Source organism: Bufo gargarizans, chromosome 7 (assembly GCF_014858855.1).
Source record: "Bufo gargarizans isolate SCDJY-AF-19 chromosome 7, ASM1485885v1, whole genome shotgun sequence".
Lineage (NCBI taxonomy): Eukaryota > Metazoa > Chordata > Amphibia > Anura > Bufonidae > Bufo > Bufo gargarizans.
In genome coordinates, this window is record NC_058086.1 from 123,870,814 (window position 1) to 123,892,120 (window position 21,307).

At 43.7% G+C, this 21,307-nt stretch overlaps 1 protein-coding gene across 1 annotated transcript in view; it reads right to left on the reverse strand.

Annotated features, from left to right (window-relative positions):
- Positions 1–1,292: 1,292 nt before the first annotated feature.
- Positions 1,293–21,307, reverse strand: part of KCNT2 (potassium sodium-activated channel subfamily T member 2) — a 1,405,312-nt gene continuing 1,385,297 nt past the window's right edge. The window contains exon 29 of the mRNA XM_044301880.1: positions 1,293–1,404. Within this exon, the coding sequence (XP_044157815.1) occupies positions 1,293–1,404 (112 nt within the window). The remainder of the gene's footprint in view (positions 1,405–21,307) is intronic.

Here is a 21,307-nt window from a genome sequence, read left to right on the forward strand (position 1 = left end):
TATTCAACAAAGTCATGCATGACTTCGTGAATAACTAACTTTGGCTCATCGAAGTCCATACATTTTAATACTGTACGGAGACGGATCTCTGTACAATATTAATCTGACATTTTGAACAAAGCGACTTCTCTAGTTGGGACCACAGAAGTGCACATAGGACATCTGTCCTATAATGTGCAAGCAAGGCCACCACTGATGGATTGCAGGATGGTTGTAACCCCTGGATATAAGTAGTGTATAATGTGATGGAAAAAGGAATATAGCCAGCAAAGGAGGCAATATGGACAATCAAAATACATTAGTTGATAAATTCTATTTTCTGAAGTGACAAAACTCCATTAATGTCATCTAATATTTCTCAAAGATAACATTCAACTCTTAGAACAATATACATGGCCACATTAAGAACTATAAGACACTTAAAGGGACACTTCCATCAGAAGGGTATTATTTTTAAATTCAATATTCACAAAAAAAAAATCTTTTACAATGTTTTCCTGTTTTCTTTCACATTTCAGTAGTGCTATGCCAATGAAGATTAAATGAAAATATTTGTCCATACTGCCTACAGCTATCAGCCTACAGCAGGGCATGGTGGGAATTTCTATCTCCAATATAGACAGGTTACATTGTGGCTGTGGAACCCTTTATCAGGAAGTTGTTCTGTTAGTTTGAGACTGTCTGCCATGCTAAAAGTCCAAACAAACGGGTAGGTAAATTACCAGGACAGGAAGTATAAAGAGCGACTTCAAAAAACTATGGGGGTCATTTAGTAAGACTGTTGGTCTTAACCTTGTGCGCTGGCGGTGGATCCACCAAAGTTAAGTAGAGGCGCCAGTTACAGATATATGCCAGAAAACTGTCATATCATTTTGTAAATGTCCCCCTAATTCTAGAAAGTCATTCATCCATTGTTATTTAAAAAAAAAGATATAGAGTATTCTGATATGTATAGGCTGTTTATATGTAATAACAAATTAAGGGAGTGTCCCTTTTATAAAAATACAAGACACCTGCTGCTTATATAAAAATGTCTATTCCATTCGGAGCATCCTACCTGAAGTATCAGATCTTCCTGATTTGTTAAACCTATGTCCGAAAATACAGTAGTAAAGAAATAACACTGATACCAACAGCTTACAGACATTAGCAATAGCTAAATATAGAGTCCAGGATACATAGTAGCAGACAGGTCTTGACTTGTACCTCCCAGCAATAGATTAACTTTTTTTCATGGCTAAATGATGTTACCGTCACAAATCAGCTTTTAAATCACTGAAGCTGATGAAATATCAAAGCTGCGTGTCATCCCTCGAGTCTTGGCAGGTTGTGTTGCAAAAGCTGCTTTTCCGGCTCGATGCATTGGCTGGAACATATGACAGTGGATCTGGTCTGATCAGGTAGCTACAAATGACGGAAATAAACAAAACATTGTCTTACATTTAGAATATGGCCAACAAACTAAACCTGACTCATCAGATTTTCAGAGCAGAAAAAAACATACTGTAGTTAGGTCAAATAAAGTAAAACAGGAAAAAGTCAGATATTTTCTTGTCTAGGTTATGTCTGATTCTCTTTACTGAAAATGTATGAAACAAATACATAATGCCATAACATTTTTAGAAATTCTAAGATGTATGAAACTGGAAACTCAAATTTCAGAACTTCCCCTGGTTGGTAAGGCTACTTTCACACTTGCAGCAGGACGGATCCGGCAGGCTGGTCTCCTTGTCGGATCCGTCCTTCCGCTGTTTTGCCGTATCGCCGGACCGCCGCTCTGTCCCCATTGACTATAATGGGGACGGGGGCGGCACTCAGGCGCGGGACGGCAGTGCGCGGCGAAAGGCCGCCGGACTAAAAGTCCTGCATGTCTGACTTTTTAGTCCGGCAGTCTCTGACCGCGAACTGCCTTACTGCGCCGGATCGCTGCCCCTGTCCCCATTATAGTCAGTGGGGACAGACCGGCGGAGCGGCGGTCCGGCGATACGGCGATACAGCAAAACAGCAGTCGGACGAATCCGACAGGAAGACTAGCCTGCCGGATCCATCCTGCCGCAAGTGTGAAAGTAGCCTAAAATAACTAAATAAATACATAAATAAATAGGATAAAGTATTAATATAAAAATACAAATATAAAAAATATTGAATAATGTCACATGCTCAGGATTTGGAGTGGGTAACAAAAGTAACCTTAGGCCTCAATCCCATTTTACCTATATTAAAGACCAATGGAGAATCTCACTCACACTCCAGTTTCATTGAGAAACCAGAAAAACACAATAAAACCGACAGACCAGAATTAATGAATAGAGCGCACAGACCTCTCTGCCACCTGTTCTAAGAATGCAAGTTTAATGTGTGCAGCCGCAACCCAACTTATCTCAATATCTTTTAAGTACTGTATCTCATGGAATTCAGGTACACACTACAGATGGCAAGAAATCAATGAGTCAATCACGGTGATTGGTGCTGTTGCTGTAATTAAATCCTGCTCTAGGACTGTTAGTCAGATGTTGCACATGCTACCAGGCCTGTGTGTTTCTTAGTTCTCTCTGCTAATGGTGGGTAGTTTTGTGTTTCTGACCCGGTGTTTTAACAAGTTTCTCTACCTGGGAAATTTCCCTACACTTGTCACTTCCTGTTGTGACGCGGCCGCACCGGACATGACGTTCCCAACTTTGGAAGGGGGTAGAGAAATTTCACACCAGAGTTGGGGACAAGGGGCCACCTAATGCGCTTGCGCCTTACCTCTCATCTGGACACAACACATGTGTCGGGAGCCTCAGCAGCGGTTAGAGGGTAGGGAAAAATTACGGGCCAGTGCGCAAGCACGGCTAACTACACATGTCGGGATACACTGCTCGTGCGCACCAGCGGACAGGGAGATATCTTATACCGAACATCCATCCGATCACCGCACGTGCGCAGTGTGGGGGTAGGGAGATCTGATGGCCATTAGTTCTGTTAAATCTCCTTACCACTCACTGCACACGTGCGGTGTCTGATCATCTGGGGCCAGCTGAGAAGTACGGCGCAAGCGCATTAGGTGGCCCCTTCTTCCCAACTCTGGTGTGAAATTTCCCTACCCTGTCATTGTGTGCCTGCGCGGCGCCACACACCTCCTTCCAATGCTGGGAACGTCATGTCAGGTGCGGCCGCGTCACAACAGGAAGTGACAAGGGTATGGAAATTTCACGGGTAGGGAAATTTGTTAGTACACCGGCTTGTTTATGTCTGTGAAGGTTCTCATTTATCCAGGTCATGGTATATATCTGTAAAGAATAAATCAAGGCAACTGGACGTACTGTAGATTTCTTGAAAACGTTTCACTCGTTCTTTCAACGAGCTTTCTCAATTCTGAGTGATTACCAGATTCTAATTACCAGATGTGGATTCAGTTACATATTTATTCCCAGAATTTTTTGTACAATCACTCAGAATTGAGAAAGCTCATTGGAAGAACGAGTGAAACGTTTTCAAGAAATCTACAGTACATCCAGTTGCCTTGATTTATTCTTTACAGATGTATACCGGCTTGTTTACTTGACTTCTTTTTCCCTTCTCTTCACCTGATTTTGTGTTTAGTAACCATTCTCCTGCCTTTGTGTTTCTGTACCTTTTGTCTCTCTTGGTTTTGACTTTGATAACCTCTGACATTACATTTGGTTACTGTTTTATCTTTTGATGTTTGACCATTCTGTCTGTGACGCCGACTAGTGTGAGGGTTAAGACTCCATGTTGTGCCTTGTACAGTCATTTTATGTTATGAGCCATAAAACCTTTGTTGTGTAGAATCTGTGAATTTCTCTGTGTGAGACAACCATGACTTCAAGGTCGCTTAAAGGGATGCTTCAGGCATATAGCCAATAAATGCTTATTTCAGATTGTGAGTTACGATGTAAATGTTTAATTATGTCTCCCACTTTGGAAATTATCCATAAATTTGCCTTATAATCTCTGCTTTTTGTCAATAAAGTTTAGAGAATTTCTTGAAACACAGCTCTATGCCTGTGTTGGTTTTTCTCTATGGATATCCATAACTTCTAATTGGGAATCTACTGCTCATCCAGCATTGGAGTCTTTGCCCCAACACTAGTATATTTGCTCCATTTTGTCAGCAGCTACCTAGTGAACATAAGATATATTCTATTTAATCTGCTGGGACCAATCAGGGTTTTGCAGTTAGGTTCCCGAGAGAAGGATTACCCATCAGGGTGGCTATTTTACTCTGGGCAGGATCCTGTGGTGATAGGGGTGTTGCAAGGCAAGTTTTCCAGCTCTTGTTTGGCAGGATAGGTAGAGCCAAGTCTGGCAGGGAAGCACAGTTTGCTGAACTTGTGTCCCATCAGTTTTGCTTCATACACTGCCTGTAAAAAATAAATAAATAATAAGTTGCCACCTGGATTTAACTAAGCAAACAGTTATGAGCCTCCTATTGGATAATTGCTGCATGGCCAATTATTTTTTTAGCTGGCAGCAAGCTATTTAACCCCAACTGGTGCAATGAGTTGCTTCTCATTTCTTAGCCATGTCGAAAGACACATCTCATGGTCGTGGAAAAGATGTTAGTCTGTTGGAGAAGGGTCAAATTATTGGCATGCATCAAGCAGAGAAAACATCTAAGGAGATTGCAGAAACTACTAAAATTGGGTTAAGAACTGTCCAACGCATTGTTAAAAACTGGAAGGATAGTGGGAAACCATTGTATTCGAGGAAGAAATTTGTCGGGGAAAAAATACTGAATGATCATGATCTTAAATGTTTGGTGAAATAAAATAAAAAAGCTGTGTAGCCATAAGAAAACCACTAATCAGTGAGGCAAACCAGAAAAAAAGGCTTCAATTTGCTAGGGAGCATAAAGATTGGCCTCTGGAGCAATGGAAGAAGAAGGTCATGTGGTCTGATGAGTCCAGATTTACCCTGTTCCAGAGTGATGGGCGCATCAGGGTAAGAAGAGAGGCAGATGAAGTGATGCACCCATCATGCCTAGTGCCTACTGTACAAGCCTATGGGGGAAGTGCTGTGATCTGGGGTCGCTGCAGTTGGTCAGGTTTAGGTTCAGCAACAGTATGTGCTCCAAAAATGACTACCTGAATATACTGAATGACCAGGTTATTCCATCAATGGATTTTTTCTTCCCTGGTGGCTCGGGCATATTCCAAGATGACAATGCCAGGATTCATAGGGCTCAAATAGTGAAAGAGTGGTTTAGGGAGCATGAGACATCATTTTCACAAATGGATTGGCCACCACAGAGTCTAGACCTTAACCCCATTGAGAATCTTTGTGACGTGCTGGAGAATGCTTTGCACAGCAGTCAGACTCTACCATCATCAGTGCAAGATCTTGGTGAAAAATTAATGCAACACTGGATGGAAATAAATCTTGTGACATTGCAGAAGCTTATCGAAATAATGCCACAGCCAATGCATGCCGTAATCAAAGCTAAAGGTGGTCCAGGAAAATATTAGAGTGTGTGACATTTTATTTTTGGTGGTGACTTTTTTTTGGACAGGCAGTGTATCATTAGATATAACAACACCAAGTTTAACCTCCTGGTATTTAAGGACACAGGGCGTACCTGTATGTCCTTTGTATTTCCGATCACCACAGCGTGGCGGGCGGTGATCGGAACCCGGTGCCTGCTCAAATAATTGAGCAGGCACCTGGCACCTTATGCACCCAATGCTAGATAAAGGTTATCACCTGTACGTGGATAACTTTTATACTAGTATCCCCTTGTTCCAGTCCCTCGCTGCCAGATCCACGTACGCTTGTGGGACCGTGCAGAAAAATCAACGCGGCCTCGCTGCCCCCCCCCCTTCTCCAGGTACCTATACCCAGGGGTGAGACCCGTGCCCTTACCAGTGAAAACCTGTTGCTGGTCAGATGTAAGGACAAGAGGGATGTCCTTGTACTGTCCAAAATTCATGGTAACGGCATCACCCCTGTCCCTGTGCGAGGTTCCGTGGCAACGGTCCTTAAGCCCAATTGTATCATCGACTACAATCGGTATATGGGAGGAGTTCTCTCTGATCAAGTCCTCAAGCCATGCCATGCGCAAAACCCAGGCATGGTACAAAAAAGTTGCAGTCTACTTTGTGCAGATTGCCTTGTACAATTCTTTTGGGCTGTCCCAGAGCTCTAGCAACACAGGGACATTGGTCCAGTTCTATGAGGCAGTCCTCAAGGCCCTGATCTTTTCGGACAGGGAAAGAGCAGGCCGGAGAACCTCGAGGCGCCCGGATCGTCCCTGGCCAACACTTTCCAGGTGTGGTCCCCATACTGGAAAGAAGGGACAAACCCCAAAAAAGTGCAGAGTGTGTCGCAGGAGGGGGATACAGAACGACATCACTACTCAGTGCAACATGTGCCCCGATCATCCGGGCCTCTGCATTGATGGTTGCTTCAGGGAGTACCACACTTCCATGGAATACTAAATTTATATCCCAATTTAGCCACTGACAATTGGATAAAAAAACAGGTTCTCAGACTTGAGACACACCAAAAAAATGTAAAAAGTTAAATAATTAAAAAAAACTATACATATTAGGTATCGCCGCGTCGGTAATAATCTCCTCTATGAAAATACCCTATGACCTAACCCCCCAGATAAAATCTGTCCCAAAAAAAAAAAAAAAAGGTGCAAAAAGTTTAATATCATGCAATCAAAAAGTCATATAACCCCCAAAATAGTGCCAATAAAACCGTCCTCTCATCCCGCAAAAAATGAGTCCCTACATAAGATAATCGGCTAAAAAAAACGAAAATAAAAAAAATGACTCAGACTTTAGAGATACCCAAAAAATGTTGTATAAAAAATAATAATATAGTCTAAAACCTAAATAATTGTGAAAAAGTAGACTTATTAGGTATCGCCGCGTCCATAAGAATCTGCTCTATAAAAATACCCCATGACCTAACCACCCAGATTAACACAGTCCCCCCCCCCAAAAAAAAGCGGTCCAAAAAAATTGCTTTTTTGTCACCTTACATAACAAAAAGTTTAATAGCAAGCGATCAAAAAGTCATATAGCCCCCCAAATAGTGCCAATAAAATCGTCCTCTCTATTTTACCTCTCTGAATAAAACCATTTGGTAAAAGTCCACGCATCTCCTTTGACACACTGACCAAGTCTAGAGCTACAGGTGGTATCAGCCTCCTGATTCTGAGACCTATATGAATGCAATCCAACTCTCCAGAGTTATAGACTTGATCAGAGAACCGGCTCACAAATTCTGGCCAAAGTTATAGAATGCGTTACTCCCATCCCCTATTCGGGCCCTTCTACTGGCTAATAAACTGCTCCCGCCACTTGGCTCGATTACCAATCCTACCACTCGCAACACCCTAAAGGTCTGGAAGTGGTTCACCTACAGCGCTGAAGATCCTACACTTCCTTCCCCCCTTTTGCTTATTAAAGACATCATTGATTTGGCGCCCAAGGAACCAAGAGAGAGCTGCCCAGTTACCATAAGATCGTCAGGGATTGCCACCTCACAACTACTTGATAAAGAGGGATGTGTTCTCTCTGACTCTGAAATATACACGTTACTAGATACACAGATTCACAATCCAGTCCTACAGAACTTCCTCAAAACAGAGGCTCTTCTCTGGGCAAAACAAATCTCCCAGACAGGGGATCCCAGCTGGTTTGAGGTAATGCTGGGTAGTAAGATATATCCACTCAAAACTATTTCTAAAATATATAAACACCTGGAGTCACCCCCCTCCCCTCCTAAACCTGCAATTGTGGGCCTTTGGGAAAGAGACTTACAGTGTAGTCTGTCATCCCAAGAGATCAGCAAACTTTTAATTTCTCCTCACAGGCTATCCAGGTGTATACGCATACAAGAGAATAGCTACAAAATTCTCATGTGATGGTACAAGACCCCAGATAAAACATGTATGTACAGCTCAACAGCTTCTGATGTTTGCTGGAGATGTCATGTATCGAAAGGCACGTTCATGCACATCTGGTGGTCTTGTGACCTAATTAAGCCTTGGTGGCACAAGATTCTCCAACTTTGCAACCAGATTTGTCAGACATCTCTCCCCTGTTCACCTGAACTAGCCCTGATATCTCTAGGGATGAGTAGTTTGGGACCACACAAAGCATCCCTCTTCTCACTCTTACTGGCAGCTGCTAGACTACTCTTACCAAAACACTAGCTGTCTTCTGACATCCCCTGTATTGACCATTGGATCAATAAGGTAGACCAAATATACAGGCTGGAGGAAATCTCCCATTGGGAATCATACTCTAGACCTTCTTTTCTGAAAATATGGTCACCATGGAAAACATATAGAGGATTTGTATAACAAAATATATCAATATGTACCCATTTGAAGATGATCACTTGTTCATATTCTGTTGAGTAAAACCTGGTAACCCCGCGCAGCCCCTCCCCTTCCATATCAGGAAATATGCTCTAGTATCCGTGTCATTTTGTTTAACCAGAATTCTACCTATGCCTATTAATAGCTAATACCTGTCAATGTTGGGCCAAATTGCCCGCCAGTTACTGAAACCTGTGATAATTTTCAGATTATATATGCTGCCTTCTTTTATGTCACTTGTATTGTTATTACAATTTGTCTTTTAAGCTTGTACCTTGCTATAATAAATATAAAACAATAAAAATTGTCAATAAAAAAAAAAAACATCCTCTCATCTCACAAACAATGAGCCCCTACATAAGATAATCGGCTAAAAAACTAAAATAAAAAATGGCTCTTAGAATTTAGAGATATAGAAAAAAAAAATCTATCAAAAAGGATAATATAGGCTAAAACCTAAATAATTGTAAAAAAGAAGACGTATTAGGTATCTCCGCGTCCGTAAGAATCTCTTCTATAAAAGTACCCTATGACCTAACCCCCCAGATTAACACAGCCCCCCCCCAAAAAAAAAACAGTGCCAAAACAGCTATTTTTGGCACTTTTCCATTTCAATCCGTTTTTCCGGTAACAAAGCAATGGTTAGCAACCAAACAAAACGTAATATTTATTACCCTGATACTGCAGTTTACAAAAATGCCACGTTTGTGGTCACTAAAAGGCAGGGCGCAAAAGGAAAGGACCGACATGGTTTCTGGAAGGCCTATTTTGATGGCCTTTTTTATTGGTACCATGTCCCTTTTGAAGCCCCCCTGATGCACCCCAAGAGTAGAAACTCCCTAAAAGTGACCCCATCTAAGAATACCCCTCAAGGTATTCAAAAATGATTTTACAAACTTTATTAACCCTTTAGGTGTTTCTCAACAGTTAATGGCAAATGGAGATGTATTTTCTGAGTTTCAATTTTTGGTAACCTTACCTCACAAAAATGGAATGTAGAGCAACCAAAAATCATATGTACCCTAAAAATAGTCCCAACAAAACCGCCACCTAATCCCATAGTTTCGAAAATGGGGTTACTTTTAGGGAGTTTCTACTCCAGGGGTGCATCAGAGGGGTTGAAACAGGACACGGTGTAAATTAACCGGTCCATAAAAATCAGCCCTCCAAAAACCACACGGTGCTCCTTTCCCTCTACGCCCCACCGTGTGGCCATACAGTAGTGTGTTTCTGTAAACAGCAGAGTCAGAGCAATAAAGATACAGTCTTGTTTGGCTGTTAACCCTTGTTTTGTTAGTGGAAAAAATGGGTTAAAATGGAAAATTTGGCCAAAAAATGAAATTCTCAAATTTCATCTCCATTTGCCAATAACTATTGTGCAACACCTAAAGAGTTAACAACATTCGTAAAATCAGGTTTGAATACCTTGAGGGGTGTATTTCTTAGATGGGGTCACTTTTAGGGAGTTTCTACTCCAGGGGTGCATCAGGGGGGTTGAAACAGGACACAGTGTAAATAAACCGGTCCATAAAAATCACTGGTCAGATTTGCAAAAAATGGCCTGGTCCTAAAAGGGACACTGACAGGCCCAATAACCATAATTAGCTGTACATATCCATGCACAGGTCTTCTAATGTGCATTAAAAACATATAAGTATAACCCCTGTCCACATTATGAATACAGTAAACTCATGTTTTATAACCTGAAGTAATCGCTTTACTTTCTGCCCAAGGGGCGGGGTTTCAGCTCCACTTGCGCCCAGCCAGCATCAGCCCAACTGCCGTCTTCTGCTGTCCCCGACCTTCCGAGATCCGGCGCATGCCCAATAGAAAGCTATGGGCATCGGACTCGCTTTCAGCTTCTGCGCATGCGCCCGGCACCCATAGCTTTCTATTGGGCATGCGCCAGATCTCGGAAGGTCGGGGACAGCAGAAGCCGCCCAGCGAAGTGAATATTGATGAGCTGGGCGGCGCTTCAAAACAGTGTTTGGGCTGATGCTGGCTGGGCGCAAGTGGAGCTGAAACCCCGCCCCTTGGGCAGAAAGAAAAGCGATTACTTCAGGTTATAAAACATGAGTTTACTGTATTCATAATGTGGACAGGGGGGATACTTATATGTTTTTAATGCACATTAGAAGACCTGTGCATGCATATGTACAGGTAATTATGGTTATTGGGCCTGTCAGTGTCCCTTTAAAGGGATTCTGTCACCTCTCATAACACAAATTCAGATTTTAAACCAGTCATGCTCCACAGATTACCTTGAATCGGCTTTGCTGTTCTATACTGTAATCCATCCAGTAGTTTTGCTGAAAAATGACTTTTGCAATTATGCTAATTAATCCTGAAGGTGCCCAGAGGGGCGTTATGTTCCACTTTGTGTGCCCAGTAACGCCCCCCCTGCAGTGCCCAAAACGCCTTCCTCCTGAATCCCTAACCGCCCACAGCGTCTCATCCCTCTCCTCCCCCTCCCTGACGGCCGAGCGAAGTCTTGCGCAGACGCAGTACCCACTGAGGGCTGCGCCAGTGCGATTTGCTGGAGACTGAGGAAAGAGCGAGAATCGGACGTCACTGGGCTCGGCGCATGCCCAGTGACGACGGTGAATCCTTCAGGATTAATTAGCATAATTATAAAAGTAGTTTTTCAGCAAAACTACTGGACGGATTACAGTATAGAACAGCAAAGCCGATTCAAGGTAATCTGTGGAGCATGACTGGTTTAAAATCTGAATTTGTGTTATGAGAGGTGACAGAATCCCTTTAAGGTGAACTAAGGCTGTTTCCTTAAGGAGTTAAACATGCACAAGACACACAGAGCAAGTTGCATCCAAATGTCCACACTGATCGCCTGGAGAGCCAACCAAAGATAATCTCCATGATTCTTTATTATTAGTGGGTCCATCAAAAAGTACAAAGTGAAAAAATAGTGCAATGTTTTGACTAATACATAGTTTTTCTCAAGCAGAGACAGACTATGTATTAGGTCTCATGCACACAAACGTATGTATTCTGTGGTCTGCAAAAAACTGATCCATGAAAAATACAGATGACATCTGTGTGCATTCCGTATTTTGCGGAAAGGAACAGCTGGCCCCTAATAGAACAGTACTATCCTTGTCCCTAATGTGGACAATAATAGGACATTTTTTGCAGAACGGAAATACGAAAACGGAATTCATACGGAGTACATTCTGTTTTTTTTTTTTGAAGACCCATTGAAATGAATGGTTCTGCATGCGGTCCGCCAAAAAAATGGAATGGAAACGGAATGAAAATATGGTTGTGTGCAAGAGACCTTAGTCAAAACGTAGCATTTATTTTTTTTGCACTTTTTGATAGATGCACTATGAATAAATAATCATGGAGGATATTCTGTTGTCACTGTTGTCAACCTTAGTTTTGACCCCAAACTTCTGATATGCCACTATGACGTTTCCGAAGTCCTTAAAATGGCAGGTGCTCTTTATTGCTGTAGATGCTGTTATTGTGTTATATTGACTAGTATACACATACCTATGTACTAATATTACTTGTATGTCATCTTTATAATTCACTATCCATACTTATTTGTCAAATTGTTAACTGTCTGTGATTTTTTTTATAAGTTGTCAAAAAATGTACCCTCTTCCTTTAGACTATGCTGTAGTGTAACCCTCCATTATCTGTGTTGTTACATAGGACTACAGGACACCCCAGCCTGTTTGCTTTTTTTAAACCTAAAATTGACAGAAATTGAGTAATAAGAAAATTAAGCCCTGTCTTCTGTGCCACAAAATACTGTAAAAATGTGCTAGAAATGCCCATTTAAATATCATATTAAATAAGGTACTCTATGTCAGTACCGCAGATATAGTTCATCTATAACCATAGGACTATCAAACATGGAGAATTTAAGCATATTGCAATTTGTGAAACAGCTATTAAAAATATTAAGGTGTCACGCAGCTAGGAGCCGACCTCACTTCCCACTTTACATTTTAATGGCTTTTAATTCACTCTGGCTTGAAATGTTCAGCCATGCTGAATAAGTGCTTTTTTAACAGCCGCTAGAGAACTGCACTTTGTAGAAGTGTTTAAATACTTGCTTTGCTAACTCAGTCCGAAGAAAACTCTTCACCGTTCAGGAAAGAACTGTCAGCGTACACTGAATTAGCAGTAAATGATGACCCTGCCACCCATTCACATGGGAAAATAACAAACAGGTTAACATCTGCAGTGCTTTTAATCCTTGTACTGGAGCATGTAGGGAGGAATATTGCTTGTCACATAAAGGAGATTTTTTTTCTTAATTAAATAATAGTAGATCAAACCATGAGGCAGCGTCCGTACACAGCAGAAATTTTACCTAAAATTGACTTCCATTTTTGACCAGACATATTGAGCTCCACAAAATTTTCACAGGAAGAGCATGAATAGCATCATTATAGAGATCATCAGCTATATTCTCTACTGACTAACCTGAGCGGCATTCTCATGAACCACCCAGAAATACTCCATGCTCTTAACTATAGATGATTGTAGATATTGGCATTCCTTTGGCATTCAAACTAAGCTCCTTTATGTGAAGGAATAAGTGGAGCAGGAACCTGAATGCAATACTTTTCAGTGTCTTGGTATGCTGTGAAAATCTGCCCTATTGTGTCTATTACATTATGGAGACCACATGGTCGTTAGTGTTGATCAAGCACCAAAGTGCTTGGGTGTTCGGGTACTCGGGTCGAACACCTCGGGATGCTCGGGTGCTCTACCGAGCACCTGAGCACAATGGAAGTCAATGGGAGAACCCTACCATTAAACCAGGCACCCCCTGCTCTGAAGAGGGGATGGTTTCTGGTTAATAGGAAAAGGTCAGAAATTGATGGTAACACCACCGAATAGGTTCAGCATGGGGAGGATGTCTGGATGCAACTTGGACTACCAGGTCGCTGCTAGGAACAATGTGGTCCGAGTAGTATGCCACTTTTACAAATTGACAATAATACACACAAAACCAAAGATAAAATCGATTTTAGAGGAAAAATTGTTAGGAAACAATCTTTCCTGTATATTTACTTGTATATAAAGTGCAAGTGCAGTGTTTGACGGACTAAATCATCACTGGGGCTGGGCCAGCCTCCTTCCTATGGAATATGGATCCAGAACTATGGAGACCCCCTCAGACCTTTTGGGGTTACAAGGAACTATGAACCCTGATTTATGTGTGGAATTTATATGACACATATTTCCTATTGCCCATTAAAGGTGCAGTGTGTGAATTCAGCAACACAAAAAGGAGTTAACTCTGCACTGAGACTCTCACTGATTGTGTTAGTGATGGGATTAAGATAGCTGACTCTAGGAGCAGCCGAGTCCTAGATGAGTAGATCACCCTATGATACACTCAGGAGATAATCCCATCACATGTGTCTCCTCTCTCCCTATTCATTCATTATGGAGTGGGGGGTGACTATATGCATGTTGTTCATGGTTGATTGCTTTATGTTGTTAGACTTCTTGAACTGTATATATATTGAGCTGGTCTCCAATAAAGAGTTCCTGTTTTGGCCTTCAACATAGAGCCTTGTCTCATGTGTGTGGGGATTGTTATATGCTGTAAACTCCCCTGGCTATAACCCCTAGCTCTTGTAAGAGCTGTTCCTGTTCATTGTTCCTGTGGTGGAATCAGTGTCAAGTGAAGTGCTTGGCGTCCTCGGGAAGCACTAGGAACATCCATCAACGGAGGTACCCAGTCGGGGTGCCAGGAGATCCGTTACACAGTGTATTCAGTACATTATAGAAAACGGTCCGCCGCTTTTATCTGGTGGAGTAGAGAAGTAAGGGGCAATTCAGGCCTTGTTAATTTTTATTTTATAAGGGTCAACCTGTCAGTATTTTCAGTTGACAGACGGATGCGCTTATCAGTTATTATGCCCTAGTTATTATGCCCCCAGCAGCACTAAATACACGCTCTGACAAAATGCTGGCGGCAGGGCAGGCTAGCACCTCCAAGGTGTAGAGCACCAGTTTGTGCCACGTGTCCAGCTTGGACACCCAGTAGTTGTAAGGCACTGTGGAATCATTGAGGAGGATGCCTCTGTTGGAACTGCTGTGAGTTCCCATCGTCTCCTCTCCTTGGTTGCCCAAGGAACTATGCAATGTGCCGCCAGCATAGTCAGCTGGAAGTTTTTGGAGCAATTTTTCCACAAGGACCTTCTGGTATTGCACCATATTGCTTGTACTCTCCACCAAAGTTCTCTTTGCAGTGGGGGTCGAGAAGGGTGAATAACCAGTAATCAGTGCTGTCCAAAATGAGTAAAACGCGTGGGACACGGGAAAGGCAGCCTAACAAAGTCAGCCATGTGTGCCAGAGTCACAACAGGCAAGACTTTGCTGTCATCATCAGGAGGATGACTCTCAATCTCCTCATCCTCTTCCTCCTCTTCTGCCCATCCATGCTGAACAGATGGAATTAAACTTCCATGGGTACAACCCTCTGTTGCGGAGGCAACTGTCTCCTGTTCCTGCTCCTCATCATCATCCAATTTGCGCTGAGATGACAAACTAAGGGTGGTCTGTCTATCACCCTGTATAATGTCTTCCCCCATTTCTACCTCTTCCACATGCAAAGCCCCATGCCCACTCCTCGCTTGTGAAGAGCAGAAGCTGACTGGAAAGGTGACAACCATGTCGCAGCTGCTATTACACTACTGCCCTCTGCTGCTCACAAAGCCTGGCCAATATGTGGAACATCGAGTTTCAGCGTGTGCACACGTCGCACAACAGTCGGTGAGCTGGCAATTGTATGTGCTTCTGCAGCATTGACAGACCGGTGGATGCTGTCGATGACTTGCAGAAATGGGCACACACGTGGCTACCTTCACCAGTAGCTCAGGTCAATTGGGGTAGGTTTTGAGAAATCGCTGAACTACTAAGTTGAAGACGTGGGCTAAGCATGGGATGTGTGTTAGCTTGCCGAGCTCCAAAGCCGCTACCAAGTCAAACACAATCATGCCTGGTTCTAGGTTAAGTGGCGAGAGCCACAGCTCATTCTGATCTCTTATCCCCTGCCACAGCAATGTGGCGGTGTGCTGTATGTCGCCTAAGCAGATCAGCTTAAGCACGGGCTGTTGACTCTTCCCCGCTGCAGTGCTACACTGCTTCCAGCTACCGACTGATGACTGACTGGTGCTGCAAGAGGATAATTCTGAGGTGGGAGTGGAGGAGGAGGCGGAGGAGGAGAAGTGGGGGTTGGAGCCACTAAAATAGGTGGTTGAGGAAACCCTGATGAAATTAGGGCCCGTAATCCTTGGCGTCGGTAGCGCCTGTGCCATCCCAGGGTATGATTCACTCCCAGCCTCCACAACATTCACCCAGTGTGCTGTCAGGGAAATGTAGGGTCCCTGGCCGAATGCACTTGTCTATGTGTCAGTGGTTAAGTGGACCTTCCCAGTAACCGCGTTGGTGAGGGCACAGGTGATGTTACGGGACACATGCTGGTGTAAGGCGGGCACGGCACATCGTGAAAAATAGTGTTGACTAGGAACTGCGTAATGAGGGACGGCTGCCCAGACTGCGGAAGGCCTCAGTGTCCACAAGCCTAAATTGCAACATTTCCAGGGCCAGTAAATTGTAAAGTTGCACATTTAGCGCTATGGCCTGTGGGTGGGTGGGTATTTGCGCTTGCGTTCAAATGTCTGGGACACGGAAGTGGATGTGGTCGCTGATGGTGCTTGCAAACGTCCAGGTGCAGGGCGGGAGGCATCCGGGACTGCTCCTTCAACAAGATATTGGCCAGCACGTAACACATGAGAATAGGAGGCAGTGGTGTGACCTGCAGACACAGATTGTGGACCTAGAAGTTCGGCCCACCTATTATGGTGCTTTGATGCCATGTGGCAGATCATGCTGGTGGTGGTGAGGTTGCTAGTGTTCACTCCCTGCTCATTTTTGTATGGCACAGGTTGCAAATTGCAATTCTTTTGTCGTCCGCACTTTCCTCAAAAAAGCACAAGACTGCGGAACACCTACCCCTTGGCAAGGGATATTTCCGCAAGGGTTTGCTTCAGGGAACAGTTGCGGGCCTGTTTGGTGTGGCCCACCCCACTGCCTCTTCCAGCCTGTTGCAGTGCTGAGGATCCCTCCCCCTCTGTACTGCTGTCCTTGCTCGGCTTGCCACCTTCCCTTGACCTTGGGTCAGTGACTTCATCGTCCACCACTTTCTCACTCTGCTCATCCTGCTGACTTGTTGACCTAACCACAACCTCAGTGATTGAAAACTGTGTCTCATCCTCATCATCAACCATTTGAGACACTAATTGCCGTGGACTTATTGGCAACTGTGTCTCATCATCATCATCTACCTCGTGAAACACTAATTGCCATTCTCCCCCATCATCTTCTTGTGACTGTGGATGCTCAAGAGTTTGGGAATCAGGGCACAATATATCATGTCCCTGTTCAAGCGGGCTTGTTGAGAGGCCCAAATAAAAGAATTGAGCTGAAAAGAGCTCCGAGTGTGGAATCACTTGTTGGAACTTGGTGGAAGACAGGGTGGTGCTAAGATGACTATAAGCATTATCTGCTGCAATCCAACCGACCGCACTGGTCTGACTTCAAGAGCATTGTCTTGCACTGCCCTGCAAACTGGGACATGAAACTAGGTATTGTGGATGATTGTTTTTCTTGTGCTCTGGCAGCAGGCACAGTTTCAACATGCCCAGTGCCACATCCTCTGCATGCACCATCAGCAGCACGGCCACTTCCCTGTCCCTTACTGCTCGCCTTCTTCATATTAAAAGTTATATATGCTTGAAAGTATGTCACACTTACAGTAGCGTAGGATTTGTGTATGCCCCAAAAAAATTAAAAGAGGTATTTGGGATGTGGAAATGTCACACAGGAGATCTACCACAGATAATGTTGCTGATGTCAGCAGCAGCTAATACAAAATTACAGGGGACGTCACAGGTATTTGGGATGTGGAAACATCACACAGGAGAAATACCGCAGATAATGTCACTGATGTCACCAGCAGCTAAAATACAATTACAGGGAATGTCACAGGTATTTGGGATGTGGAAAGGTTACAAAGGAGAAATACCACAGATAATGATGCTGATGTCACCAGAGGCTAATAAAAAATGAAAGTGAATGTTACAGGTATTTGGGATGTGGAAAACGTTACACAGGAGATGTATTCTAGGTAATGTCACGTTCCGCAGAAGACACCGTCTACAGAAAAAGTATACTGGATGTCACTGATATAGTGCAGCTAATGTCACTGTCCGCAGCGGACACCATCTACACCAGATATCACACATATTTTTGGGATGCGCACACGTTACACAGAAGATGTAGCGCAAATAATGTCGCTGTCTGCAGTGGCCTAACTATTGCACGCTATGATGCGCTAAAAATTGATATTGCTGCCACACACAATAGTCCTTAAAAGGACTTTTGGGTCTGTAAAGTTTTAGCAATTTAGCGCTGGTTGCGCTAAATATATATATTGCTGCTGCCACACACAACAATAGTCCTTTAAATGACTTTTGGATCTCTGCCAAGTTTTTCAACATAATTCTTTATTTATTTTTCACTCTCTATACTATCTTTCCCTTCTTTAGCACAGCTCTCCCTGACTAAAACTGAGCCTAACATGTGTCATCGGGTGCTATATAGCACCCGATAACGTGTTACGGCCAGCCAATCACTGTAATGCCAGTAACCAACATGGCTACGGCATTACAGTGAAGGGCAGTACTTATCCGCAGGTTTATTGGCCGTGTAGCAGCCAACAAACGTGCGGGGAGGAGACTCGAGCATTACGCTCGAGCGCATGTGGTATTCGGGCAAATCCCACTATGTGCCGAGCATTGAGATTCTCGAGCTGAACTGGTGTTCGGCCGAGCATGCTCATTCAACACTAATGGTCACTAGTACAGGAGATTATTAAAGAGGCAACATCCTCTCTAAAGCAAGCCACCTTGCAAATCATCTGATCACTGTAGGTCTAGGTGTTGAAACCTACTGGGGGAGTGGAGGGGGTTCAAGTAGCATTGGTAACTGCACAGGAAATGTAATGTATTATATGGTATTGTATCTAATGGATAGTTGACCAGGTCGCATTCAGCAGTAGTCGTTTGGAGTTTGCTTTGTATTGTGTGGCTGCCAGCAATAAGATTCTTATAATTTAATTCTTCAGCTGAGTAGGGGGCTATGCACACTAGTGATGAGCAGTATAGGCAATAGTCGTTTTCACAATATTTCGCTAATATTTCACATTATATTTTCAGAAATTGTGCAATTTCTAGAATTCGTGATAACCAGTCATTATTTTCACGATTGCACAAATTGGCACTAATGATGTGCATATTTTTTGCGCGATACATGAACTTCACATTTTAGCAGGTCTGAGTAGATATTACTGATTGATGCACTAAGTATTATTGTGACATCATAGCACTATGTCTGTAGCATGTATGTATGGACAGCAGAGAAACAGTAATTCCTATCACACTACCTAACACCCTGCACTGGAACCTATCAGCTACACTATATTACCTAACCTACACTGACTATCTCCCACTATTTATCTGTATTATATATATGAGCTAACTAACTATCAGTGTTGATTGTGAATATTTAATCGCTAATTTTTAGCGCGAATATCGGCACTTTGAGAATTCACGAAGATGTAGAATATAGTGCCATATATTCATAATAACAAATATTCTAGATTTTTTTTTTCCATCAGTAACCTCCCTTCTTGCTTGTGGGCCAATGAGAAGGCTGCAATATCTTTGTCAGAGCTTAGCAACTTCCCTAGCAACCAATAGGAAAGTTGCCTACCCCTTACTATATAAGAAACTCCCCAGCAGCCATTTTCTGCATTATTTTATTTATTTTTTTCAGTTCTGAGATAGAGCAGTGACATTGCTGTGCTCTGTGCTTTCATCTGGATCCTATTCCTTATCCAATTACCAAGGGTGTTGCTAGAGTCTCAAAAGATCCGGGGCCAGTGGCGTAACTAGAGTGTTATGGGCCCCAGTGCAAACTTTGGATCGGGGCCCCCCCCCCCCCCCCATTTATACAAAGAAGCGGCAGAATTTCTTACTAAGGGCTCTTTCCCGTGCGGCTAGTCCGCTGCGTGAATGAGAGCCAAGCCCCATTCCGGACAGCAGAGACAGCTCCGTGCCTCTCTGTGACCTTTTTACTACAAAATCACAATGAGATAAAGTTGTCACCGTGATTTTGTAGCAAAACGATCACAGAGAGGCAAAGAGCATTATCAGTCATGTTACTGCTCCGTGTCTCTGCTGTCCGGAGCGGGGCTTGGCTTTCTTTCACACAGCAGTTTAGCCACACGGGATCCGCTCGTGTTAAAGAGCCCTAAGCCCAATGCATGGCTACACTCACCCAGTCCTAATAAAATCTGGTCCTACCTCATCCAGGGTGTCTCTGGCGTCGGCGTGATGTCCGCTGGATCCAGAACAAGGTTCCTGTGGTGATAGAGAAAAAAAGAATAATCACATAAGGAAGGGATGGTGACTGCCCCTATGAAACTACCAGCAGGGGGCGCTGTGCTGGCCTGGTAGACTGAGCTATGCCAATGTATAGCAGGGTAATTTAGGACATTTCCCCTAAGTGCAACCACACAGTACTAATGTCTACATTGTGGCCCCTCACAGTACTAATGCCCACCTTGTGGCCTTTCACAGTAATTAAGCCCACCTTGTGGTCCCTTCACAAAAGTTATGTCCTTCTTGTGGCCCCTCACAGCAGTTATGCCTACCTTTGTTCCTGTCACAGTAGTTATGCCCAGATATGTGTCCCTCACAGTAGTTATGCCAAATATGTGCCCCCTCACAGTAGTTATGCCAAATATGTGCCCCCTCATGGTATTTATGCCAGATATGTGCCCCCTCAAAGTAGTTATGCCCAGATAAGTTCCCCCTCACAGTGGATATGCCCAGATATGTGCCCGCTCACAGGGGTTTGCCCAGGTATGTGCCCGCTCACAGTGGTTATGCCCAGATATGTGCCCCTCACAGTGGATATGGCCAGATATGTTACCCCTCACAGTAGTTATGCCAGATTATGTGCCCCTCACAGTAGTTATGACCAGATATGTGCCCCCCTACAGTGGTTATGCCAGATTATGTGCCCCTCACATTAAATATGCCCACATATGTGCCCCTCACAGTGGTTATGCTAGATTATGTGCCCCCCTCACAGTAGTTGATATATGTGCCCCCTCATAGTTATGCCTTTATATGTGCCCCCCTCACAGTAGTTATGACATATTAGGTGCCCCCTCAGTAGAGATGCCCACTTTTGTGCCCCCTCACTCTAGTTGTGCCCATCAACCCCCTTCCCCTTTGCCCCCAGTCTGCAGTGTTAGGAAAAGAAAATAAAAAAACACATACTTACCCTCTTCCCTGGTGTTGCGCTGCCACACTCACATGGCACTGCTGGCTGTGCTGAAGGCAGTTTCCCGGGCCTTCAGAGCTCCTCCCACAGCCAGCAGCGCCTGCTTCACTGATGATCTGGATACAGCCTGGCAGTGACAAGAAATGCCGGGCGGACTGTATGTGAGTGAGTGAGTGCGCGCGTCCCCCCTCTTCCTCCTCCCCCCCTCTGCGCAAACCTCCCCCACCTTGCTTCATATTAAACATGCATAGGCGTGCGCAGCCTATTGCATTAGGGTGTGCACCATAAAGTACAAACACACACGCCCGTGTATATATATATATATATATATATATATATATATTATATACATACACACACAGGCCAGGCCTCAGCCTAGCGTTGCTGTGACTCGCCTCTGCGCAGTGGCGACTCTAGGAACAATATATAGGGGGCACAGTCAAAACTGGGGGGGGGGCACTAATAATTTTCACCACTTAATCATACCACTGAAAAAAACAAAATAAGTATATATAAATAAGATTACAAAATACGAGTATTGCTGTACGCAGAGATACC